The sequence below is a fragment of the Paramormyrops kingsleyae genome, chromosome 3 (genome assembly GCF_048594095.1).
Source record: "Paramormyrops kingsleyae isolate MSU_618 chromosome 3, PKINGS_0.4, whole genome shotgun sequence".
Taxonomy (NCBI): domain Eukaryota; kingdom Metazoa; phylum Chordata; class Actinopteri; order Osteoglossiformes; family Mormyridae; genus Paramormyrops; species Paramormyrops kingsleyae.
Window position 1 is genome coordinate 24,446,634 of NC_132799.1, and position 26,771 is coordinate 24,473,404.

General features: G+C 50.2%; 2 protein-coding genes across 6 annotated transcripts; both read left to right on the top strand.

Annotated features, from left to right (window-relative positions):
• Positions 1 to 808: 808 nt before the first annotated feature.
• LOC111846117 (calpain-5-like) lies at positions 809 to 7,686 on the top strand. Of its 2 annotated transcripts, none has more exons than XM_023816005.2 (11): positions 809 to 1,006; positions 2,621 to 2,897; positions 3,156 to 3,287; positions 3,494 to 3,702; positions 3,786 to 3,975; positions 4,347 to 4,513; positions 4,704 to 4,781; positions 4,990 to 5,173; positions 5,314 to 5,436; positions 5,800 to 6,002; positions 6,605 to 7,686. In XM_023816005.2, exons 2-11 carry the CDS (start codon positions 2,733 to 2,735, stop codon positions 6,618 to 6,620), a joined length of 1,467 nt encoding a protein of 488 aa, XP_023671773.2. In that variant the 5' UTR covers positions 809 to 1,006; positions 2,621 to 2,732; the 3' UTR covers positions 6,621 to 7,686. The 2 variants fall into 2 exon arrangements, with proteins under 2 accessions (XP_023671773.2, XP_023671772.2); XM_023816004.2 differs by having other exon boundaries at positions 811 to 1,006; positions 2,642 to 2,897.
• A 139-nt stretch (positions 7,687 to 7,825) lies between these two features.
• LOC111846116 (calcium-independent phospholipase A2-gamma-like) lies at positions 7,826 to 25,457 on the top strand. 4 transcript variants are annotated; one of them, XM_072709934.1, is made up of 11 exons: positions 7,826 to 9,477; positions 10,830 to 10,940; positions 12,063 to 13,183; positions 15,406 to 15,555; positions 15,841 to 15,992; positions 16,091 to 16,185; positions 16,361 to 16,532; positions 16,669 to 16,726; positions 17,114 to 17,308; positions 23,337 to 23,532; positions 24,935 to 25,457. In XM_072709934.1, the coding sequence occupies exons 3-11, from the start codon at positions 12,146 to 12,148 to the stop codon at positions 25,207 to 25,209; spliced, it is 2,331 nt and encodes a 776-aa protein (XP_072566035.1). In that variant the 5' UTR covers positions 7,826 to 9,477; positions 10,830 to 10,940; positions 12,063 to 12,145; the 3' UTR covers positions 25,210 to 25,457. The 4 variants fall into 4 exon arrangements, with proteins under 4 accessions (XP_072566035.1, XP_072566034.1, XP_072566036.1 ...); XM_072709933.1 differs by having other exon boundaries at positions 7,826 to 8,283; positions 9,339 to 10,940; XM_072709935.1 differs by lacking the exons at positions 7,826 to 9,477; positions 10,830 to 10,940 and adding an exon at positions 10,947 to 11,534.
• The last annotated feature ends 1,314 nt before the right edge of the window (positions 25,458 to 26,771 follow it).

The window sequence follows — 26,771 nt, forward strand, 5'->3', positions numbered from 1 at the left end:
GACTCAGGTGCCTGAGGACCTGGGGAGGAGGTGGAATGTTCTGGAGCAACTTTACGGCACCTACAGTAATAACCACACACTTGTACGGCACCTAATAACCACACATTTAATCAACCCCCCAGTGACTATCTGGGTGTACGGGTGTAATAATAGGCCCCACACAACACAAGCATAACTTGCCTGCTACTTGTATTTCCCCACAACAGCATCCTAAGAGCTGTAGGTAACACCTGGAAGCCCCCCCCTCCCCAGGCTGCTTACTCGTACCAGCAGCACTGCAGTAACTTGATAACAGTGGTCTCTGGCAAATGAATATGCTTCTGCAAACACACTGGCAAATTCGTTTTGGAGCCCAGGGCGCAGGAATAACTTTGTCTTTGTCAGGCAGCTGTTTGAGCTCCTCAACACCCCAAAGTTAGTCAGTGGTTGGGAAGCCCATTAACACTCTTCTTTTTCACAGAACAGAGACTAACTTGTCTGCAGAGGTGGGATTTCAGTTGCACATCCAGCCTCTGCTGTGGGGGGTTCCTGAGCTATGTGTGGCTCAGAGGATCCCTCTACGCCAGAGTCATTGTCAGCTCTCCTCGTCTCCATCCAGTCACTGAAGCAGCGTCTGGTTCGCCTGGGGTCCCCTGCTATCCTTATTCCCGCTCGCCCATGTCTGGGGGAGCCTATCCTGTTAGTAGGAGGCATCCTGTCCGCCACGCCTCCATCAGCGGCTGCCGATCAGGCATAGCGTGCCTGGGCTCGCCTCTTGGGGCGCATTCCTGGCTGCAGCTTCCTCCCGGGGGGGGGGCGGCGGTGCCTGCCACACCCTATGTTATCGCCCCCTGAAGCAACGCAGGCCGTCTGCGCAGGCCATCTGCGCAGGCGCACGCCAGGGCGGGCCCAGATGCAAAGGCAGAGATAATTCTCCCTGCACTGGCTGAGCGGGGCAAGGTTAGAAGGCAAGACGGCGGAGTGGACTGCTGCAGAGTGGGCGAAACCTCAGCCCGCTTCCCGGGAGGTAAGAGTGTGCCAGTCCGTAGGCATTTACTGACTTATTTACACCCAGTTTACAGTACAAGGTGGGGGCTCCTTAATTATAGGAAATTGCTCAATTATTTTTTCTGGTAAACAAATAAACATTGTGAAGCTTTGGTATATAATACAATATATGTTTGCTTAAATTCTTTTATCAAACACTTATCTGTGATACTGTTAAAAGTGAAGTTTTCATTATTGTTTTTAGGAATAAGATATTGCATTTTATGTATGTTTTATTGTGGATTAGCTTTATGTTTCCCACAACGTAATAAAAACCAGTTATTTTGCCATTGTGGGGACCATTTTTCAAGGCCCCACAAAGATCTGTGAATGCAATCAAAAAAATAAAAATCCCAAAAGTCTCATATTTTGTTTGATTACTCATGGTTAAGGTTAGGCTTGGGTAGGGGTTAAGGTCATCATGTTGGGATTAGAGTTTTCCCCAAAAACTTCTAAAACCTTTGTGTGCGTGTGTGTATGTGTGTGTGTGTGTGCGTGTGTGTATGTGTGTGTGTGGGTTATAGGTGGTTGTAACGTCTTTAAAATAATAGCACACAGAACATCCCAAAATAATACACAAGCAAAGATAACAGATGCTCCTCTACTTAAGAACTTTCAACTTACGAACTTTCAGACATACGGACGAAGAGGAGTAAGTCCAATTTGTGTTTGTTGGGCTCCCGTTTGTTCTGCGCGCCAATCCCGCCTAGTACGACTCATGGCCGCTACTCCCGCTGTGCAGCAGCGTAGCTTGCGGACTCCCAGCATTTCAGTTCTTTGTACTTGCGTATCGGTAAGACGTGCTCTCTTGAGATCAAAGTTAACTTAGTTTTTATTGCGAAATATTCTGTGCATCCATTATCCATCATGGTTGGTGAAACGCGTAGGTCTAGTGATGTTAGTGGTAGATGGTAAGAAAACAGCAAACCATCTAGATGGAAACGAAGGCGGCGATAGTAAAAAGACTCGATGGTGAACGTAGCACGCTCTTACAATATGAAGCATTCTACAATCAGAACGATGTACAAAAGACAGAATTATGGAACGTGAAAAGTGCAGTGCCTATGTAATCGACCATAATTAGCAAGAGAAGGGGGAAGCTAATTGAGGAGATGGAGAAACTTCTCGCAATGTGGCTGGAAACCCAGAGACAAAGGAGGGTAGCGCTTAGCCTCATGCTGATTCAGGGAAAGCCTGAGCCCATCTTCCAGGACCTAAAGGCTGAGCTCATCTTCCTCCTGCCTGTGAAATGATGTTGAATAACGACTGACGAACATTTCAAGTTACGAACGGCCGTTTGGAACGTAACTCGTTCATAAGTAGAGGAGCGTCTGTACACGCGTATTATTTTATCCCATGAAAGTTTGCATTTGCACTATGTGTTTCTGGAACTTGCTGAGTAGTAGAGAGCTTCTGGCTATGGTGCTATAATGCTTAAAAACAAAGACGCTGGATTTCCAAGGAAGGTATTTTGCCTTTGTACATTTATCACATCAGTAACTAAATTCGCCCTTACTACTGCTAAAATTGAATGGGGCCGGGTGACACTGATTAATGTCCCTGCGGTTCTATCTGTGTTTCTGATGGTCATCAGACCACTTCTTCTTTGTCACAGTGGCCGTAATACACACGTGCAATTACAAAGCAGAAGATACCGGAACTTCCCACGCCGATTCTCCTCTGCAGCCGATCAAACCTCAGACAAAATGTCCTCATCGGCCATTCCGTTCAGAGGCCAGAAGTACTCTGAGCTGAAGCAGGCTTGCATAAAAGATCAGAAGTGGTTTGAGGATCCAGAATTCCCAGCTTCAAAAAAATCCCTCTTCTGCAAAGGATCACCGCCAGGAGTCGTGGTGTGGAAGCGGCCAGGGGTGAGTCATCCTGCCTGAAGACACAGCGGGAAGGCGGCTCCAAATGAGCTTGACACTATGACTCTGTGATGTGAGAAACAAAGAAGCAAAATGTGACTGATAATCAAGTGTCAGGGCTGCGTCTGGAGATGCTGCTGGATCCCTGTGTCCCATTTCCTTTTTATTAAGCTACAGACGGCACATCCAGCAGAAGTGATTTAATGGGCCTAACACTGAAAGGAAATGTTTAGCCTCTGTTTGTGCATCGTCCCTCCCCAGGAAATCTGTGAGAAGCCTCGACTCTTTGTAGAAGGAATCAGCTCCCACGACCTGAACCAGGGCATGCTGGGTAACTGCTGGTTTGTTGCTGCATGTTCCTGCCTGGCAATCAAACCACATCTGTGGAAGAAGGTGGGTTCAATAAAAAGCACCATAAAAATAAGAACGACAGATATGAAAGAAGTAAATATTTACAGTACACTATCTGGAGTAGGGCAGTGCTGTCACTGGCTTGGGTGTGATTTTGCCCCGTTCCCTATAACTGGCTTGGGTGTGATTTTGCCCCGTTCCCTGTCACTGGCTTGGGTGTGATTTCATCCAGTTCCTTGTCACTGCAGGTGATTCCTGATTGGAAAGGGCAGGAGTGGAACCCGAAGCTTCCCCAGAACTATGCTGGCATCTTCCACTTCCAGTTCTGGATCTTCGGCGAGTGGCTGGACGTGGTGGTAGATGATCGGCTGCCCACCATCGATGGAAAGCTTGTGTACTGTCACTCCACCAGCAAGAATGAGTTCTGGAGCGCCCTGCTGGAGAAAGCTTACGCCAAGTACGCCGCCCCCCCGCCGATGCACCCGAACGGCAGCCTCTGATAAGCAGGACCCTGGCACGCCTGCTGTGTTTTCTCCGCAGGCTCTTCCTGTGCTACGAGAACCTGGACGGCGGGCTGGCAGCTGACGCGGTGATGGACTTCTGCGGCGCCATGTCCGAATTCATCGACCTGAAGGCCAGGAAGTACCGCTCTGACGTGGCCCAAGACACGCTCTTCCAGTACCTGAGCAAAGTGCACAACAGGGATGGAATCATCAGTTCCTCTATCAGGGTGCCTCAGCTCCGTCATGTTTCAGTGGGGAGGGGGGATTAGGCAACACCCTCAGGGGCCCAGTGGTGAGACCAGAGACTCTAGGATTTGAGTCCAAACCCACAAAGTCACACACAGCTCTCTTCTCTACAGGTTCTCTCTTTTCAGTGCCCAGGATTTAATTCACTTTCAATCCTTTTTCATTAATATTACAATAATTTTAAATAAATATTGTGACTAAGTGTTTTTTCCAGTGTTTGTTTTTTGCATGATCCATTTTGAAATAAAACGATTTACTGTATTCCCACAATCCCAAACCAAAGTGAGATCCGTGTAGCGGAGCCCCGACCTCCATCATGAGACATGGCCTCACTGTCTTGCACCCCGTCCAGGCATCCCAGTCGGAGAGAGAGGCCCGCATGAACTGCGGCCTGGTCAAAGGTCACGCCTACGGGCTCACGGGGTTAAGGAGGACACAGCTGGGCAAGCAGAAGTTCCTCATGGTCCGCCTGCGGAACCCCTGGGGGAATACGGAGTGGACGGGCGCCTGGTGTGACGGGTAACCGTGACGACGGTGTCTGCTGAGGAGTCCGGAGGCGGGGCCTCTCTTACCCAATAGCAGCCCAGCTGAAAGGGCAATTTAACACCAGACCATGTTCACATCCTTTCCACTGCCGTTGTCCATGTGGTTCTTTTCAGCTCTCTTCCTTCACCCCCTTTAACTCTCACCCCCTCTCCACTGCACCCAGCTCCCAAGAATGGCAGAGAGTGGGAAGCAAGGAGAGGAAGATGATGAACCTCACTGTGAAGGACGACGGGGAGTTCTGGTGAGACGTCTGTATGTAATTGATGGATGGATGGATGACAGGGAGATTTGCTGAGGCGTTTGTATGTATGTATGGATGGATGGATGGATGACAGGGAGATCTGCTCAGATGCTTCATGCCATTCTTCATAATGCAGTATCAGGTGAAACTTCCCCACACATGTGGGGGTTTTCATGCATTTGCTCATGGTGCCCCCATTTTCCTGAAGGATGGCGTTTAGCGACTGGTGCAGGTATTTCATGGATGCAGGCGTGTGCCATGTGATCAGCACCGCACCAGAGGCCATGGGGAAGACCATGCACACAGGGAAGTGGACCAAGGACAGGGGGGCCAAGCTGAATCGCAGCGGGGGAAACTTAAACAACGAGAAGACCTTCTTACAGAACCCGCAGGTACGCACCCACCCCCAAGTGTCTCTGCTCTCCTGTAGTGTATTTTCAATCAGAACCCAATGGGGGTCACGAAAATGGCATGGGGGGGGGGGGCTGGGAAACATGTGCCAATGTGTGACAAAATCCCATTTTCTTGGCAGTACCTCTTTGATGTAGTGAGAGAGGAGGAAGAAGTTCTGATTGACCTGATTCAGCGAGACATGAGAATGCAGAAGGTGTTCGGGCAAGAGGAGAACCTGGCGATTGGCTTCAGTGTCATGAAGGTAGGGTGGCAGGAGAATGAGCTGCACCTGCCTGCAGGCTAAAGTCCTCCTAAATGACAGATTCTGAACTGAAGACACATGATCCTGAACTTAAAATAAGCTTGAGAGCAGATAATATCTGTTTAATAGCACTGAGTACTCAGAAACTTTATGAGGGATTTTCCCAGGATGAAATGACAAAGCAGCAAAGCCCATCTTGGTAAAAATAATGAGATTCATATTCAGTGTCCCAAGTCACATCCTCTTGAAATCTGACACATCACAGTATTTATTAAATGAATCAAGTAGTACGAACACATTTGGGAAAAGCTATACTTACAAACACTTTGTCAAAAAGTGAATTGAAAATTTCTTTTCTTTCAGGTTGAAAATCTCAGGGAGAGTCGAGTCAACACCCTGAAGACAGAGCGGATCGTGGCTACGTCTGAGTACATCCTTTCTCGCTCTGTTTTCATGCGTGAAACCTTCCGCAAGGGGAGTTATGTCGTCATTCCCACAACGTTTTCCCCTGGGCAGCTGGGAGACTTCATAATCAGAATCGTCACGGAGGAGGATTCCGGCTGCAGGTGACTATCTGCTCTGTTTGCTGCTGACAGCTCATACCTCTTTTGCACTAGTGCCGTGTCACTGCAGTGCAGGTGCCGGGCTGTGCAGTGCTGACAGGAAACTGGTTTTCAGGTGGTGCTCAAGTGTCACAACCTAAGAATGTACCCGCATTTATACTGGTTAAAAAAAAACATTTACAGCAGACTAAAAGCAAAACCAGGAATCACAGTGCGGGTGTACCGGCAGAAAATCAGGTGGGCCAGTCCCATAATTCACTTTCGGGGCAAAATCACACTACAGACTCAAGTAGATGCTCTTCTTTCACTTTTTAGATGACTGGTGGCATTACTAAGACCAAATAAACATAGAAAAGGACAAACTTATCAGCAGCACATTTCCTCAGACTGATCTAACCACGCACACACATACCCAACAGACACAGTCATTTTATCGTACTGTATGGCGTGCTGTGAACGCTGGATGGAAGGAGCTTAGCTCCATCGGGGCAGGTCCAGGACATGATGGAACCTGGGCAGGGAGTCAAGGGTCGCGTGGTGCATCCTAAATGGGCACACTGTGCATTCAGCGTCATCTACATGCTCAACTTTGTTTTTGTCCACAGGGAGCTGACAGATTAAAAAGCCAGGAGAAAATACCCCCCCCCCCAAAAAAAAAAAAATCCAGGAGCTGGTTGGAGTATCAGGATCAGGATCAGGATTCCACAAGGATATAATGTGTTACATTTATGAGGGAGTGTATGAGTGTGTGTTCAAATTATCAGTTTGAATACATCACACTAGGACATATTCATTTGAAACCATTTGAAATTTCAAATTGAAATCTATGTCATTTAGACAGACAGGTTTTTTATTGTGAAATTTTTATGCTGTATCATGAACATTTAACAATCAGACAAGCAAATCCGCTTCTTTCCGTGCCTTTACACTTGTAAAGAAAGTGCCCGAACGTGCCACTGCAGATCTTTACACCAATTATGGGAATGTTGTTTACGACTGAGTCTCTGCAAGGGTGTAGACTTGGGTACTGTTGGCAGAAACATCTCACTACCAATATAGTGGAAGTGCCGTGATTTTTTTTAAGGGGGGTGGGGGGGTCAGGGCTGAGCGTAGAAAGCAGTCATATGGTAACCCTCCGTATGTTACAAAACATTTTGTTTTGCATGTTGAAACATTTCACAGCTGACTGAAGTAGTACTTATAAAGTAACTTGTAACACTATAGAATTATTCTGGGGTGTGGAATAGCACAATAATATCATAATATTGCCCTTACATTTTCTGAAGTTCATGAAATTATTTTGGGAAAAGGTATGTTTTCATAAGTGTTTTTAATCAACACAATCATAGGCCATATGATACTAGTACACTTAAGTTTTTTAATCATAAGTCTTAGTAGGATAGAGCATATTTGTTTAGCATATTTACTCAAATAATCCAGTTCTTTCTGTCATACTCTGTTCTGAAGCTTGTGGTTGTATATTATCCACACATATCATTGCCTTCTGCTGTTTCCCGGAGACCATGCTTTCTGCACATAATTAAATAACTTCAGCGGAGCTGCCGATTGAAAGGTTTGCTTTAATTCACCTTGGCGTTAATGTCTAATTGTTACATGTTCTTGTCAAATTGAATTTTGAGGGAGAAAATGGAGGGAAAATTATTTTAATAAATTGTCATTTAAATTAGCTTTGAGTATTTTTGAGGTGTGTTTGTTCTAAAAACAAATAAAAACAAATCACTAAAATACCAGTAAAATGATATATTTTATATTTAAATTAAGAAGGCTTTTTTGAAGGCAGGTGGACGAAGAACAAGGCGGTTTAAATGGCTCACATTTGTCAAGGAGACAAGGCAGACAAGGCAGATTAAATTAGAAGTGGACCAGAGGAAAAACCAACACTCTGACTGCACTGGTTGGGCTTAAGAAAGACTGTTGTATAAGGATCCATGTAAGATTATAACTATCACCTGTTTTAAAATGGAATTGAGTAGTTACAGATTTTGCTCAAGTTTTTTTGTGTAAGAAAAGATCAGACCGTTTAAATGTTAAATGTGAAGACTTTGAAAAGTTGTGCAACATACAATTCATAATAAAGCTGGATGTCTTAGAGTTAATGCTACTGCTCCGTTCGGAAATATCGGCACCACTGCACGCCCCCTGGTGGTGAACACCGCAGTGCCCTGTCAGGGTCTGATAACCACAGAAGCCATACAGCCCATCTCCGTGTCAGGGATCAACCCCGAGGATCCCCAGATGATGTCACGAAGCCCACGCCCCCAAGGTAACCCCGACCGGTCTGACCCTCCTCAATACGGTGCCCATCCAGGTTACGCGTGTCTGCATCGGTATTTTTCCGGGTTTGCGAAGCTACGCCCTCAGTTGATTCTAGTTGTTCTAATCAGTGGAGACTATTTTAGTTTGTCTGACCTTGCGCTCAGATGCGAGATCTTCCTGGTTTATCCTTGAGTTTCAGCGTTCCTGTTTTCCATCTGCCTCCTGAGTTGTTTGACCCCTTCCTGCCTGTAGACTCAGAGATCTGTCCTGCCCTTTTGACTGCCGACATTAATTGCCTGACCATCGCTTGCCTTCTGACCAATACCAGTCTTGATCTCACTGATCGACCCTGCACATCACCCCACCCTTAGCTGCCCCTCGACTACGACTGGTTTTGGGTTCTGTTGGTTCTGGGTTCTGTCTGTGTTCGACCTGGACTGTATTGACTATGAGCTGCTTTACTGCCCATTAAAGCCACTATAGTACCTGTTAGCTTATGTATAGAAACGTTAAAGAGACAAAACACCACCAGAGATCTTGGGCCCCATGAGAGCATATCAAATCCCCCCAGAGAGTGTATCATATCGGGTCCCTTGAGAGCGTATCATATTGGGCCCCAAGAGAGCATATCTTATCGGGCCCCAAGAGAGCGTATCATATCGGGCCCCAAGAGAGCGTATCGTATCGGGCCCCAAGAGAGCGTATCATATCGGGCCCCTTGAGAGAGTATCATATTGGGCCCCTTGAGAGCGTATCGTATCGGGCCCCAAGAGAGCGTATCATATTGGGCTCCATGAGAGCATTTCAAATCCCCCCAGAGAGCGTATCATATCAGGGCCCCAACCCAGACCAATCCAATCACGTCCCAAATATTTTAGGGTCATTGTCACTCAGCGACACATGGAATCATACTAAACCCCCCCCCCCCCCCCCTTCTTTATGGAGCCCCTGCATCTAGGAAATTGGTTAAAGTGGTTATAAAATGTCTAATAAATGTAATAATAAATGTAGTAACTATCACCAAAAATTTCATTCTATCAGTTGTTTTGTGATTTTTTTCAGAATTCGTTACAAGGTGAAACATGAGCCCACCCATCTGAATGAAAAATGGGCTGGTGACTGTGGCTGTCGGTATGGTGTACCTTGGCTGGTGACTGCGGCTGTCGGTATGGTGTACCTTGGCTGGTGGCTTCGAGGGAAGGTAGCTCAATAGTTGCCATCATATTATTCAATTCAATTTATTTTTATATAGAGCCTTTCTCAACACAGTCGCCCCAAGGCGCTTTACATGGGTGTTATGCATTCCTACATCATTTGTACACAATAAGGAAAAGGAAAGACAAAAAAATGACAGACAAAGAAAACTAGATGACAATGGAGAAGAGGAATCAAGAACAAAACAAAGAAACAAAACCTCTGGGGATCCAAGGTGAACTGGTTGCCCCCCCCCCCCCGCCCCACAGAAAGAGTGGACTTGCTTGCTAAAAACAAGGTGTAAGCTGTGAGTAAGGTCAAGCCAAAGTCCATCAATGAGTTCCCCAATGCCGGCCTGTGTAGGGTAGGGGATTGAAGTCTACACTCACAGTGTTTCAGTTCGTGAGTTACATCCACGATGTCACCCCTCCATGAGACTAAACCAGCATTCCGCCTCAGATGGTGCCCACCCCAGGCACCATCCGGACATGTGAGAAGGAAAACAGAGAACAAGGGGGGTCAGAACATGCACTGACACATTAATGGACAAGCATAGTAAATAAAAATGGCATGCACTGCAGCACCAGCAACATAGTTACAGTGTGTTAGGTATTATTATGCTTTGACTGAGTATGAAATACGATGGTTTACAACCAAAAGGTTGTCATTTTCAAAGTGTTCAAAGTGTATGTTGCCATCTAGTGTTGGAAACCATTACATAGTTCTTTTTAATCGGGATATTCAGCAGAATGAACAGAGGGGGCCCAAGGTGGATAATTTGTCATGGAAACCAGAATTTCGTATATTTTTGTATATTAGAATTTAATATATTTTATTAGGTATTGCGGTTGCACCTATGTTTTCTAACTATTATATGGACCGACTTCTTCTCATGTAATGTAAACTTTACTTAGCAATCAATTTGCTTTAAGCAATTAAACATTTTATTTTAAAGATCATAACATCTTATTCTAGTTAGGATCCGGAAGGAGATATATTACAATTGTATTTCCTGAACAGCTTTAAAATTAGTGTTCTTGAAAAAAAGTCTAACAAATCTTTAATGTAAATGTTGCAATCTCTGATGTTTTGCCAGCATGTTATAGTGTTTGTTTGGTTAGATGGTGTGAGTGACTGAATGATAATGAATTTAATATTTGATTGTTACCGAAGAGCTATTTGTTGACATCTGTCAAACTTTTTTTTTCTGCGAACACCACACCCTGTTCTTATTCTGATACGCAGCGGTGGCATGTCCTTTTCATCCAATCGCCTGTTGGCATCTTGAGCGGCGCGTAGAAGTCAACCAATCATTGAGCTGTATTAAATAACATTACCGGGTATTCCCCCTCCCTCCAGACCCAGCAGCCAAGTCAAAGCTTCCAGACGAGAAGTTAAGCATTCTTCTCACTGGGGAAGCGCAATAGTAACTAGAATGTATATGAGGCCGGAGGAATAATTCTGGTAAAGGTATGTCCAATTTCTCTATCCATCATATCGTTATCCGAGTGCCTGGAGAAAAACAAAGGAAGTAGTCCAGTTCGCTAGTAGATCTTTAGCCAGCTAATGGAAACTTCGCCTGTGCTGGTGTGATGGCTAATAGGCTAGCCACAGCGTCCACCCCCGCTACAAATAAAGTTAAAATAAAGATTTTAGGATGAAATTAGGAGCTGTATTTGGATTTCTGCTAGAGCCTTAGCCAGCTGTCATATCATGGAGACTACGAATACCTGCTAAATTTTATTCTCTTTCACACGGTGATTGTAGCACGGTTAGCCAAAGTGCTAGCTGATTTGTTTATCTTGTCAAACGCGAATGAGCCCGGCGCACCAATTGGTGTACGCCGCGTCACAGGCCCAGCAGGGGTCCTACGGGAGCCGAGATACTCCTTCTGGGGGGACGGGGCGCGTTTGTGTTTGTTGCAGGCTAACTAAGCACTTTAAAGCAAAGTCTCCTAACTACTGCTAACTACGATCTCCTAACTACTGCTAACTACGATCTCCTAACTACTGCTAACTACGATCTCCTAACTACTGCTGGCATGAAAGAGGATTTCCGAGTAAAGTGAGTGTTCGTGCTCCTATAATAATGATGTGTTCACGATAAAGTAATGCCACAAACAGAAAACGAATGTTAACACGTTTTCGTATTACACGCATTTCAATCTATTGACTGTTCTTACTGTATTGACACGTTTATTGAACGTCCACGTTGTCTGCCTTTCATTTTAATATGAAGACGAGGTCCCCACTACCAGCTGTGGCACGTCAGGATGCATCTGCTTTCTTTAAATAGCTGCCGGTGACAAATTTAGTTTCAATGTGGATTTGACTGGTATTAGTTTACTTTAGGGCACTTATAGGTACAATACAGACATGATTTAGACTAGCCTGCTGGAAATGGGATTGTGATCAGATTGGGAAAACTTGATGTAAACATTTTTATAGTGTAGGAATTATCTGCTAGTTTTGCTTAAGGTGGAAATGGCATCTCATATTTCTGTTATTAGGTATTTCTATTGTGAGATGGTTCATTTAAATGCATTTTAATATGTGTGTTACCCTCCGTTATTCCATGTTCTCTTCCTCTCAGATGACCTTCTAGGAGACCTGACAACTGGGTTCCTCCTGCAGGGGATATTGACCACGTAAGAGCCAGCTTTGCGACCCAAAGGAATGACTGTCCGATGGCTTGTGTCTGTGTCTGTGTTTGCCGTGAGCAGGGCCGCTAATGCAGGCCCAGTGTCAGTGCAGTTTCCTGCTCTCCACAGCATCTCGGTGAGGCCCCACGGAAAGAGGCCCTTCAGTGGTAAATCTACTCACTGCCGCTGGTCACCGTCTCCGAGTCGAAGAGCTGAGGGCATCCATGGATGGTCCTCCAGCGGTAGGCTGCCCGGCCTCAGGCTCTGCCTCAGGGGCCCCATCTCTAGATTGACTTCGTCGGCAGCACGTGGCTTGACCAGCCTGCGGCAGCGCATGTCACGTGTCCGAAGCGCCCTGGACTCTGTATCCAAAGCTGTGACTGGGACACCCGCCAAACTCCTCTCGAAGATAGGTCGCCTCAAACCCGGGATTGCCTTGGCCGGGAAGGGAGTCCCATTAAAGCCGGAGGCCATACACAAGCAGCCGGAGAGCAAAAGTGACACCCGGAAGGGTGCAAAAGATCAGACTGACTCGGACCGGGCAGCCCAGCAGGGCGTACAGCCATCGCAAGCAAACTACTTCAGCGCCAACCTGGATGAGACGTACGACTCTCTAGCCAGCCACGTCAACGCGTATTTTGGGAGTGGTGCTGCAGTGCAGGACGGACAGGCCAGCCGGGGTAACTCTGACCCCAGCAGGTCACATGTGACCGACGCGTGCCCCATTCCTGCTCTTGTGCCTGTGTCTGACAGTCGCACTTCGAAGTTGGCCCCCACTTCTTCTTCACCTCTTCCTGCTGCACCCCCGCTGACGCTGGAGTCCAGTGCATCACTCAGGCGGGGCATAGGGCAGTACCTTTCATACCCTGTGCCCAGCGTGCAGGCTCTTCTGGGGAGCTACTTTGCTGCGCTGGTCCCCAGACTCCGCTCAGAGCCCAAAGTGATGATGGGGGAGAAGGACAAGCCACCCGCAGCTGAAGATGCTGCCTCAGAGCAGCAGGATGTCACCGAGGACGAGGGGCAGAAGGCAGCCGACGATAAGGCCAAGCAGCTGCTGCTGCAGAGGGAGAAGGTGAGGGAGGGCGGAGGTGAGGGAGGGCGGAGGTGAGGGAGGGCGGAGGTGAGGGAGGGCGGAGGTGAGGGAGGGCGGATGCAGCGCGGGGTAGCCAAGGAAATAAGCTGCCCTCTGAGATACAGCTTGAGTGACTCCCATATAGTGGAATTTGACTTTCCAGGGATGCTATTGATTGCTAAGCAGGTATCTGTTTGATCTTGATATCTGTTTAATAAATGATTCATGAGCTAATAACAGGTGCAGGCGGCCAAATCCGTTGTGATTGAGTGCTGCTTGGGAATGTCCTGTCTAACTGCACAGGACAGTGGTCAGAAGTTATTATTAGTGTGCTATTGGCAGTTGGTAACATAAGAAATTGCTTTATGGCTGATTATATAAAAATCAGTCCTAGAATATGAGTGATGAGCAGGCGATTAAGTAGATGACTGTAATTGAGTTAATGGCACATGGAGAGGGGCTCAGCCTGGTCTCCACCCCGGTCTCCGCAGAACAGCCACGTGTCCGTGGCCCCTTGGGCAAGGCCCTTAACTCCTGGGGCGCCACATGTTGGCTGACCCTGCGCTGTGACCCACCCAAGTTATGGAGAGCCAGATGGGGTCGGCGAAGAGAAGCATTCCAATGTTCCTGTACATGTGCAAATGGAAAACTGAGCACGTCTGTTGTTGTAAATGGGGTTAGAATGTCTCCAGGGGCCGTGAGCTCTGTAAGTCCTGTTCCTCCAGAGCTTCACCCCTTGCTGCCACGTTTGGGGTTAGATTTACTCAAAGTGGGATCCAATATGCATCTGAAATCACCTCCGATCTCCATAAATGGAATGATCTATCTGATCAACCCAACCTTTTTAATTTATTATATTCATTTCGCAAAGGTGTGTCTCTTGAAGAAATATAATATCTGCCCTCAGTGCTTGAGGATGTGTAAAAAAGCCCCGTTTAGCTGGATGCTGTATCCCTTTAAAGCTCCAGTTTATCAAACGGATGCAGCGTAAAGATGAATCACTAACTGTGGTCTCTGCCATTGATAAAGTACATGGATGGATGTTTAAAAGGAGCAAATTACTTGGAAGACAATAAATGATCACTGAACCGCACCAAAAAAACTAAAAGCAAAAACTTAAAGCAAAGCTAATAAATCCATCCTAAAACAAACAAAGACCTCAGTCCCCTTGCTCACTTGCCCTTAACTGTAAGCCTTTATGAACTTAAGGCTAAATCCATTCTTAGAGAATAGAGGTCAGTGCCAAGCAAACCTTCAACCGACCTTCCCAAGCCCATAAAACAGCATATCTAGTTCACATGATTCACTGGGCCTTTGTAAAGCAGTAATAGATAGAAGCACCTGTGCTGACCTCTGAGAGGCGGCGTGTGTCTCTCTGCCCTGCAGCTCTGGGAGGGCGCTGGTACAGCAGCTGGCTGGACCTCCTGCTGGAACTTAAATCTGACAAGTTACCCCGATAAGCCAGTAACCCCGCTTCGTTGTACAGGCCCCCGGTGGCTCCACTCCTCCTGCCCTAATATCTTCCATAATTTCACAGCAAGGCTAGTAACTCTTCTCTAAAGAGGTCTGAGTTTAACAGAGGGTGACATCCCCTTTTCTGCCAGGCCAGCGTCACTCGACTTGGCCCATGTTTACTTGGCCTCACTGCTATTTTAGTCGTGCTCCAAATTTTTGGTCAAATTTTGCATTCAAAATAAAGAAAACGCAATCCGCTAAAAGCAAAGCATGTGCCCCATAAAAAAGTCGTATTGGTTGTATTAATGTTTTGTTGCGTGAAGCTCAGCTGCTCGCATCTACGCCGTAGTTTGCTCAACAGCGCCCCCTGGCTCGATCTGTGAGGTTGGTTTCTATATATATGGTGGAAGGATATCCATGCTGTTGAGGTATATGCTAGTAAGCTGAGCAGAGCTCATTCCCCCTATGTGACAAGCAGATATGTCAGTGCAGCAGGCTAGGGCAGCTGCATGCTGTGTTTCCGTCGTCCCTACAGGACTCTACGTCTCGTTTTCCCTGTGCCACTAAACAGATATATAGGGTGGACTGTCTGTGCTGTGGAGGTAGCCGTTTAGGGGGTGTGATGGCTGTCTTGGTAATGCAGCACTTACAAGGACAGCAATTCTGACCCACACGTTACAACATCCAGGATTTCTGCGTGTCTCATGTCTTCTGTCGTCCATAACAGATGGCGTTTCATGCATTTGTTGTTGATTGGCCGGCCCTAGATCATAGCCCGGGTGAGTGTGGACAACCGAACCAGGGCCTTGGTACAGGCCCTGCAAAGAGCTTCGGATGTCAAGCTCTACATCCGTAGGGTGGAGGAGCTCAGCTGTCACCTGCTGGAGTTCCCGGAGACAAAGGGCGTGGCCGTCAAGGTGGGTCTGAGGCCGCCGCTCTCCAGCCCCACCCTCCAGTGTGCTGTGTGACTGAACTTCTCTTTAAAAGCTGCCCTGCTTTTCTACTGCCTGTGAAAATGTCTTTCTTTCGGTTCCTCTTTGCACAGCCAGATGTTTTTCTGATCCAAATGTAATATTTGGAAGTTTTTAAGGGATAGAGTTTATTGCACTTCCTGTAAATGCCATTTGCTGGTGTTTTACCATGTTCTCAGTTCATGTTGCCTGAGCAGGTGAGTGTTCATGATTGTTCATCCTCCTGACCAGGAGAAGGCAGTCCCATGCCTTCTGCGTCTCCGCCAGGCCGGGGACCCCATTCTGCAGGCTGCTGTGAGACAGGCTCTGGCCCTCGTGGGATACACAGACCCAGTGAAGGGCCGCGGCATACGCTTACTGTCCATTGATGGCGGAGGAACCAGGTACCAAGGCTTGCCCGGCATCACTTGGGGCTTTGCGCACTCTGACCTTTTGACCTCTGACCTGCAGCACTTCATCCTTGGTAACATGGTATTTTCAGGGGGTTAGTTGCCCTCCAGACGCTGCACAAGCTGGAAAGCCTGACGGGGAAGCGCATCCACCAGCTGTTCGACTACATCTGTGGAGTGAGCACAGGTAGGGGGCCTGGCAGTACAAGAGTTGGTCCGCGTGGCGTTCTGGGGAGGTGGGACCCTGTAAGGCTTCAGACAGTGTGGGAGCGGGTCCACGTGGCGTTCCAGGGAGGTGGGACCGTTTATTTTGGGCTGCTGAATGCCTGATTTTATCTGTCCCCTTGCCTGTCCCACCACAGGGGCCATCTTGGCCTTCATGCTGGGTGTTTTCCAGATCCCCCTGGATGAGTGTGAGGAGATGTACCGGCGCCTGGGCTCCGACGTCTTCAAGCAGAACGTCATCGTGGGCACGGTGAAGATGAGCTGGAGCCACGCTTTCTACGACAGCGAGGTCTGGGAGTCCATCCTCAGGTCGGGCATGGCAGGGGGCCACCAGGGAGCACCGCAAGGATCGGGGTGGCGTCTGGGTGTGACACGTAGATGGACGCAAGGCTGATCTTTTGCGTACGGCGAGTGACATGCTCTCCTCCTTTTTTAATGATGGCAGAGAGAGAATGGGCTCTGAACTCATGATCAAGACGGCGAGGAAGCAGGGGTGCCCGAAGGTGAGCCGCCCTGCTGGGGAGGCTGTGTAATACACCCGTCGATGGCCCTTTAAACACGACACCGCTGTGATTATGGCTTACGGAACGTGTGCAGCAATGTCACAGGATTATGTCCTGTGCTGGCGTAGCCTGCCGATGTCACTGCCTGTCTGTAATGTTTAATCAGTGTGGCTGCCTGTAGAACTGCACTCATTTAATTCAAGCTGTGTGGAACTTCCTTATTTCAGAATGAGCATTTTGGCTACATGTTCTGTGGAAGACCACAGCCGTGTCTCCAGCCTCCATTCTTTACTTCCTTGACCACACAGGGCAGATTGTATCACTCTGGCCATTTGAAAGGGCAGCTTTGACGTGGATTTTAATTCGGGCCACGATCTCCCCCACTAGGTGGCAGCAGTGAGCACCATCGTGAACAGAGGGACCCCACTGAAGGCCTATGTCTTCAGGAACTACAACCTGCCCTCAGGGGTGCGCTCCCACTATCTGGGGGGCTGTGAGCACAAGCTGTGGCAGGCTATCCGGGCCTCTTCTGCTGCCCCCGGCTACTTCCAGGAATTCCTCCTGGGGAACGACCTTCACCAGGTACCCCTTGTGGCCCTGTTTGGACCCAGAGGCCGTCTGTCTCTCTTATGTGGGCTTCGCCTCTTATCACGGTGGCTAACAGTCTGGAAGATGTCGGTGCCCCATGTCTGATATCTGACAAAATCGCCTGTTCTTTCTTTGGGTGGCATGCCTCAGGGTTGGGGGCTGGAATCCCTCCCCCGCTCGGTGTGTCTGCAGCCTGCCTGTTCTTCCCGCGCTATGCAGGGTCCTTCCCGTTTTGCTCCTCCGGTCCGAAGCAGTTCAGCTAATTGGTGTGTGATTGGTCCATAGTATGTGAGTGCATGTTCCTTGATGGAGCCCATGCCGGGCCCCCCAGCCCTGTGCCCCTTGCTGCCTGGGATGGGCTCCAGGCCCCTCCTCCACCACTCTGTAGATAAGCTGTTAGATAAGTGGTACGGAGACGGATGGTGCAGGCACACCGTCAGCTCTCCCCTCATTGGCTAACCTCCTCGTAGTTTGCTGCTCCGCCTTCTCCCTTGTGTGCCACAGACGGTACGGACACAGTGGTTAAGCGGCGGCGTGGAGAGGGGCTCGCCCCTCGTTCCACTGCAGAGTGGAAGTGGCTGTCGCCGTGCTAGCAGTGTGATGGACGACCCCCCACACCCGTAGTCTGATTGGCTGATCGGTGGAGCGTATATGCTCAGTTTCTGGGCCCGGCCTCGCCTCAAACGGGCCTCAGTTCCTTCCGCCTTTTCTCCGCCTTTCCTGCTACCTCGTCTCACTTCACCCCCCCCCCCCCAGTCGTTGGCTCACAGACTATCCAGATGCTGCAGAGGATTCTTGGTAAAAAGCAGATTTAATTCCAGTGAGGAAAAATAGACCTGCTTTCTCCCCTTTGACCCTCCATTAGGAGGACCACCCTTATCCTTCTGCTGATCTACGCTGTTTAGACTACCCCTCTCTCCTTATCTTCCTCATCTGGACTTAGTGGGAGCGGGTCCCTCAGCCAAATGTGGAATGATTCAGTTTATTATCGTTCAGAGTGAGGCCATCTTTGGACTCCTCACCGGCTCCATAAGTGCAGGCAGACAGCGGTTGCCATGGCATCTCCAAAGCGAGACGGACCTGCTCCTCCCCGAACCAGCCCTCGATTTGGCCAGAGGGTGAACTTGGTAAAAAAAAACGGCCCCGTGTCGCCATGGCCAGTGACAGTCATGTGACTTTACCCTTTATATAGTAATTGGCCCATCAGCTAAACCCCAGAACTAATTTTCAGCCCACTGAGTAGGTCACTGGCCCTGGATTATGCAGAGCCGCTGGGTGAGCGGCTCCAGGGAGCCGTCATTAAGCCGCGGACGCTGTTATTAAGCCAGTGACACTGCTATTGCGACCACACCCGCAGCCCCGGATGCGCAGACGGATGTAGGCCAGAGCGGAATGCGGTCAGCAGACAGCCAGCTTCATTTATTAATGTTTTATTGAAGCCGCAGACTGAGCTGCAAATGAAGTCCGGACTCCTGGAGGAGCAGAGTCTCTGTCCTGCTCTCTGACTCCTCGCAGCTGACGTCGCTGCCCCATGTTAACAATGGGGACTCTTCTCTCAAACCTGGTGTCTCTCTTTCAGCCATAACGTTTTTAATAACTGCACTGAAATGTTTTTGGTAATTTTACATGGCTGCCTGAAGATGGGCACCCAGCTAAGGTTTAACCACCCTGCCGCTGCTCGTCACTGCTGCCAGTGACCTGGTTATGTTCCCGCCTGACGGTAATCCCGGTAATATGTTCGGCGGAGCTTTTAAAGGAACATTTCATTCTGTCATGTTCCTCAGACTCCCTGGGAACAGCGAGTCCCCGCAGGAGCCTTCTGGCCTTTGCTGGCTGCGTCTCCGCTGGGGGGGGGCTGACTGCGGCTTTTTGCGACGGCCGTGTGCCGCTGGCGTGAGAAATGCCCCCCACAGTCACACCGCATCACCTCATGTAAATGCCGGCGGAGCCGATTGGCTTGGAGGCAGCTCTGCTTCTCAGCCTCTTATTTTTCCACTTGCTTCTGATGTCGTGCTGAATAAAGACGCGTGTTTTTGGTTGTCATCGTGAATCCGGGGGGAGGGGGGCGGTTATGGTTTGCTGCCTACTGATCCGTTGTACAGAGGAGGCTGGGACAGTGAGATGAGAGGACAAGATAGGAGGGGAAAGGGCCAAAGAATTGTTGGACCAAATATCTGCCAGATCGCCCCCTACTGTTTAGGGGCAGCATTCTGTCCTGTCACTCCCAAACTATGATTTAGGTTAGATGTTGCTGGCTTTGCATTCTTATAATTTTGGTTGTGCATGCTGCCGTTTGGAGACCCATGATTTGCCAGAATCTGAGTTGGACATGCTGGGCTCTGCTGAGCCCCATTGAATATTCTGCTTGTTCTTGGCTGAGATCATGCCCCTTTCCACAGGCAAAGTGCTCCCAAAGCAGTCTCTACAGCGCACTCTGCTGGCGTGTGCCGAGCTGCCGTTACACGACGCCTGGTCCTGCCTCGGGGTGATTCTGGGGTGGCTGGGGCTGCCTGCCATATTCCCAGGCACAGATGGGGCCTCTGAGTGCTCTCTGCCCCCCCCCCCTTCTCAATTTAAGAGGGCAACTTGAACCTCATGGAGACCTTCTGGCCTCAAGATGAGAGGTCAGCCAGAGGGGCGGGCAGCGCCGTTATGTAATTTGGCAGGGAGACCTTGGATGGGACCTGTCTTTCAAACATAATGAGGGACAGTGTACAAAAGGTATTTCTGCCCCAAAGAAACAAGAAGGGAGTTTCGCTTTCTGAGAAAAGAGGCCAAGTACCAATAATTTAAAGTTTAATTCTTTGTTCCCTTGTTTGACTTGGAAGGGTCCAAAGTAGATTGTTGTAATTAAATGGTGGTATGCAGAATGTCAGACCGGGCTTTTCTCAGTGTGCCAACCCCCCTCCCTGCCCCAACATTTGGTCGTTCGAGTACAAAGAATTGAGATGCTAATTGTCTATTACAGAAATTGTCTATTAAGCAGATTTGCCAGACAATTAAAATGACATTAAATGAATATAGACGGTAATCCGAGCACTGTATCAGTGTTCCATCACATGTAATTGTGTTGCCTTTGTGAAATGAATCTTTATGACGAGCCATGTTTTAAAACACAGAAATTCGAAGGCCCCGTTCCGAAGTAGCCCCCCCACCTGGCCCTGGAATGCTCCACTAACTGCTGTCACTCCCCCCGAAAAAACCCGGTGGTCTATGAGCCGGGGTGTCCCTCATCTGTCCTTTGTGCTGCGATCGCTCCTTGTAGCTTTCTCTACACTATCAAAAGCCACTCTGTCTGTTCGTGGTGGGTGGGGGGCAGTTTAGCTTGGGGGGGGCTCCTTTGGTGATGCTGAGGAGCAGATGTGTCCTCAGCCATGTAGCATAGGACTCGTTTATGTCCGCCACACTCCCGGATTCCAGGGGGAGTTTGGTTTGCGTCCCTCCTGCTCGGCAGTTGACCCACGACGCCCCCAGGCACTGCAGTGCAGACCCTCATAACTGTAACCTGACAGTGCCTTCCTCTCATGGAAAAGCGAAGGGGGAGATAATCTATTTCTACCCCTATGGCTGCCCCTGAAGCGCGGATGAGGGGTAATTAGTCAGGTGAAGTACTCACCACCTGGGGGGGGGGCAGACGCTTGCGTGGTGATTTGAGCTGCAGCCCTTGGGGCATGGGGCATGAACAAAGCCTGGCGCCGAGCGGGGAATGTGCCCTGCAAAGCGGGGGACTTCAAAGCGGGGGACTTCAAAGCGGGGGACTTCAAAGCGGGGGCCTGCAAAGCGGGGGACTGCAAAGCGGGGGCCTGCAAAGCGGGGGACCGCAAAGCGGGGGACTGCAAAGCGGGGGCCCGCAAAGCGGGGGCCTGCAAAGCGGGGGACCGCAAAGCGGGGGCCTGCAAAGCGGGGGACTGCGCTGTGTCCCGCCTGTGCCTTTGTGTCACGCTGACAGTCGCAGGACTTATTGGTTCCCCCGCTTCACTGAGGACTTTCTGCTGATTCCGGCAAGGCCCCAGGGCAAGCGGGCCTTTGGCAAAGCGTCCTGCAGAGTGGAAGTGGCTGTCGCCGTGCTGGCAGTGTGACGGACGGCCTCTGCAGGGCCTTTGTGATCCTGGCACTTCATCATTTACGGCTCGATGCCAGTTCGAGTTCATCCCCGGCGTGACGCCCTTGTTGGTAGAATTGGCCGTAGCCCAAGACGTCTTCCTCCCGGGACGAACAAATACCGAAAAATCTGAATGCAGAGGGTTGCCAGATTTGAATCCCTCTCTGGCAGGGTGGCAAGAATTGGCCTTAGAAGTGCGCCAGGACGTCAGCGGGCGCAGATCTTGGTCCTGTGTGGACGGGCTTGTTAGTTTACTGCAGCTGGACTTTGTAATGAGCCCTGAATAATTCATTGTGGTAGAGCGACGCAGCACAAACACTCTCCAGTGTCTGACACGAGACACTCGGGCTATTAAGGATAGAGGTTTGGTCTGCAGCATCTTCTCGCGTCCCCCTATCGGTAGAGCCAGGTGCGGCACCCTCTCCAGGTGGCCGTACCACGGCTCACTCTGTTCCCTCACACATTTCCTGACAGTAGGCATTCAGTTGAGCTTAGGCAGCCGGCCATCTTGGATGTGGGGGAACAGTGGTCCAAGGAACCTCCAGCTCAGAAGAAGTGGGCCATGCTTTACTTGCCAAAGACACAGATTCAAAGCCGGTGTCACAGCCTTTCAGCACTGCCCGGTAGTGATGCGTCCTGTCTGAACTTCCAGCTTTGAACGGCCTTAAAAAGAGCTGGTTATTTGTACCATCCTGGATTCTCGTAATTCAAAAGGAGCAGGCTGTTCTGAAATTCCCTGAAGTGCTTTATTCAGACGGGAGTCATGCGTCTACGTGTCTCCCCCTTGGTACTGCTCTGCGTTGGGGGTGGGGATTCAGCTGTTTTCCACTCGCCGGTCCATTCCTGCAGACGCCTGAAGCTCTGATGCATAATAACATGGAAAATACAGGGAGGCAGCGTCCTTTTCCTCGGGGAGGTGGGGGCTGCGCCTGGCCATGGGCTCCTGCGCCACTCTTTGGCATCATTGTGCCTTTTCCGAGAAGAGCCTCCGCTGCTTGTCGCTGGCTGCAGTGACGTGGATTTCTCCCGATTCCCAGCTTCCCCGGCTCCGGCCCGCTGGAATGCCCCCCCCGCCCACCATGTCCCTTCTCTGCGCTTCTGCTTGTTCTGCCTCTTTGCTGATGGGACATGATTTCTCTTGTCGCTGCCGCGTTTTTCATGCTGTGACTGATCTCCTGTGAGGGATAACGAGCCTCCCGTGTCCCAGATTTGGGCACCTGCTGCTCTCTGATTTGTTAAAGCACCTTTGTGTGGAGCATCCAGACCGTGAGTCATTCGATTGTCATCTTCATCATCGTCATCATCATCAGGGCTTTTTCTGGGCCCTCATGACCGTCGATGACTAAACCCATAGTTACAGATGAGTAATCAGACCGGCTTTGTGGGGGTGGTCATCATTGTGAGTGAGAACGTGTGGGGCTTGGGCAGATACAAATGGAGGATGAGCCCCCCCCCCCCAGCGCTGTATGCTTGGCCCCACCCCTCCCTGCCCCGCCCCGCCCCCAGTGCGCCCTCCTAATGAGGCGCGTGCCACTGCCTTTGATCCCGCCCACAGCCGCTGGCCTGGCCTCCCCCCCCCGCATCTGTCTTCATTCCCTTTGGTGTTGATCTTGGTGCCGGCTCACCTCTTGCTAATTGGTAGCTTCAAAGGCGCTACCCCCCCCCCCCCAATTTTGGTGTTTCCTCACATGAAACGCCGAAAGTCCCTTCCTTGTGTGGCCCCCGCCTAGAAGAGCTGTGCCGAGTTCTTCCTGCGAGTGTGTCTGTTTATCCGCCTTCTGACATCAGAGCCACTGACAAACGCCGCTGCTTGCTATGCACTTACTGCAGACTGTACATTTAGAGCACGAGTTACTGTACAGCGCTCCAGGTCGATCCCGTGGCCCCCACCACTCACCCAGCTCCCCCGTCTCCGGGCAGGACGGCGGCCTGCTGATCAACAACCCGACAGCGCTGGCGATCCACGAGTGCAAGTGTCTGTGGCCCAACACGCCGGTGCAGTGCGTGGTCTCGCTGGGGACCGGCCGCTTCGAGAGCGCCAGCCGCAACAGCGCCACCTACACCAGCCTGAAGACCAAGCTCACCAACGTCATCAGCAGTGCCACGGACACGGAGGGTGGGTGACCGCCGGGACAAGTCAGCTGAGCATGTGCCCCACCTCCCCAGGACTGACTATCGTCCTGTGTCGGGGTGTTTAATCCCAGTCAAAAGTTTGTACACACCTACCTATAGAAAGGTTTATTTGTATTTATTTGTCTATTCTCTACAATTTAGAATTATTATAAAGACATCAAAATTCCATGTTATTTTATGTACTGACCAAAAAAAATTAACTTGTAATTTGTTTGGGGGGGAGCAGGTCTGTGGGTTGGGACTCAGAAGATTGCTGGTTTAAAATCCCTGGGTCGGCAGAGTGATCCCACCATTGGGCCCTTGAGCAAGGCCCTTAACCCCATTACAGTTTGGCACAAGCTAACATCCCGAACGCCAGGACATGTGTTTTTCTGGAAAGTTTAGGGCAGATCTACAGACTATTCCATTCGGTACCCATGGCAGAGAGTGATTATTCCATAGCTGAGCTCAGCCCAGCCTGCTGCTTTCCTTGGTCGCCTGTCCCCGTGCCGACATTCCTGTTGCTTCTGTATACGTTGCAGGTTTTTTGTTATGACTTTTGGCCAAAGTCCGCTTTATTTGGGGAGATTAATCATGTTCCAACTCGAATACGGCAGGTCTGTAGGTCCACTCCACATGTATAAACACGCAAGTACCTTGTTACCTGTTGTGATTAATGGCTATTCGCAGGTTAATGTGTCAGATTGCTTCCATACCTGAGACTTAGCCACAGCATACCTGTTAACCTCGGCCACCATTATGCAAACGCCAGCCAACATGCTTTGGGTACACTCGGTGTGGGGTTACCAGGGCGTCTGCAGGCCCTCCTGCGCCCGCCAACATGCTTTGGGTACATTCGGTGCTGGGTTACCAGGGCGTCTGCAGGCGCTCCTGCGCCCGCCAACATGCTTTGGGTACACTCGGTGCGGGGTTACCAGGGCGTCTGCAGGCCCTCCTGCGCCCGCCAGCATGCTTTGGGTACATTCGGTGCTGGGTTACCAGGGCGTCTGCAGGCGCTCCTGCACCCGCCAACATGCTTTGGGTACATTCGGTGCGGGGTTACCAGGGCGTCTGCAGGCCCTCCTGCGCCCGCCAACATGCTTTGGGTACATTCGGTGCTGGGTTACCAGGGCGTCTGCAGGCCCTCCTGCGTATTTGCCTGCCTGATGTTGGGGGGGCCGAGGTTTGAAGGTCACCCTGGTCCTGCAGTTTCCGCATGTGTAAGTATATTCAAAGCAACATCAAAACACTTGTCTCACGTTCATCAGGATAAACACCCGTGAGCAGGCAGTCTGATAGGAGTCTGGTAAACATTGGTGGGCCATGTGGGGCAGCCAGGCCTGCATTGTCAGGCTCTCCTTAATCGCATCCTTGACCCTTGTCGCTTGTCTGCCCTCCCCCCTCAGAGGTACACACCATGCTGGATGCCCTCCTGCCTCCCGACACTTACTTCCGCTTCAACCCATTCATGACTGAGGACGTGCCGCTAGACGAGAGCCGCCAGGAGAAGCTGGACTGGCTGCAGAACGAGGGCCTGCGCTACCTGGAACGCAACGAGGACAAGCTGAGGAAGGCGGCCAGCATCCTGACGCAGGAGAAGAGCGCCATCCAGAGGCTGGCCGAGTGGGTGAAGCTGAAGGGGGACATGTATGATGGGCTGCCCTTCTTCTCTAAGCTGTAGGCAGGCAGCGGGGACCCGCCGGGGCCGGAGGGTGGTCCTTGGGGGGCCGGGTGGGTCCCTATGTGGCTTTGGCCCCCAGCTTGGATGATGGGCTCTAGTTCGCTGCATTCGGGGCCATGCTTCCAGAAGTTTGAAGGCTCTGGATACTTTGAGGACCACTTGAATGGCACTTAGTATAGAACCCACGGCACTTTGTCGTTTTTTACGGTCTGATATTTCCATATAAACTACTTGCTATTTATTTGAAATCGGTCTTTGATTATTCATCTGAAACACCTCCTCAGCTGCTCTTCTTCCTCATCCTTCTGTTCACCACTGGCACCCTACCCCTGCCGTGTCACCACTGGCACCCTACCCCTGCCGTGTCACCACTGGCACTGGCACCCTACCCCTGCCATTTCACTACTGGCACTGGCACCCTACCCTTGGCATTTCACCACTGGCACCCTACCCCTGCCGTGTCACCACTGGCACTGGCACCCTACCCCTGCCGTGTCACCACTGGCACTGGCACCCTACCCCTGCCGTTTCACCACTGGCACTGGCACCCTACCCCTGCCATTTCACCACTGGCACCCTACCCCTGCCGTGTCACCACTGGCACCCTACCCCTGCCGTGTCACCACTGGCACTGGCACCCTACCCCTGCCGTGTCACCACTGGCACTGGCACCCTACCCCTGCCGTGTCACCACTGGCACTGGCACCCTACCCCTGCCGTGTCACCACTGGCACTGGCACCCTACCCCCTGCCGTTTCACCACTGGCACTGGCACCCTACCCCTGCCGTGTCACCACTGGCACTCGCACCCTACCCCCTGCCATTTCACCACTGGTACCCTACCCCTGCCATTTGACCAGGTCATGGAGCTGAAGGAACAAGGAAGCGTAGGAAGCACTGAATTCAGTTCCATTGGCACAGGACTGGGGACTGTCATCATTTTGGGATTAAAGCTATTCACCACATATGCAGTTAGTTTATCTTCAAAACATGACACTAAAAAAATCACGGAGTAGATGGAGGAATCTTGGTATGATCGAATAGATGAAGGCTCTTGTTTTTGTTAAATCTGGGTGGGTGGGTGGGTGGGGGGGGGTTACTTGGGCTCCTTCCAGTCACAGCCTTTAATTTGGGACTGAAGCCACCAAGCATTTCATGCTGTATGAATGCACCTTAATTTCATACCATGTGTGAAGGCTGCTGTACAGCTGCTTCTGTCCTATTGTTTGGTTTTGAATGGGCTAGAAAATCACTTCATTACATCAGATGTTCAGAGCAGTGATGGTATCTCCATTAACCTCACTCAGGATTTGGTGCTTGGAGTCTACCTAAGCCTGCCCACTGTCACAGAAATGTTCAGTGCTGGTTACCCATGTAAGTGTGCAGTGTGTTCATTAAAAATGGACTAACAACCCTGGGCCCCTGTGTTCAGTGTTCTCCTGTGTTCAAGTGTTCTCCTGTGTTCAGTGTTCAGAGCGGTCTTTGCTGTCTTGGTCCAGACGCCTGGGGAGCCTGGATCGTGATCCTGGGGAATGTTCAAACGATCCGTTTCAGAAGTATGT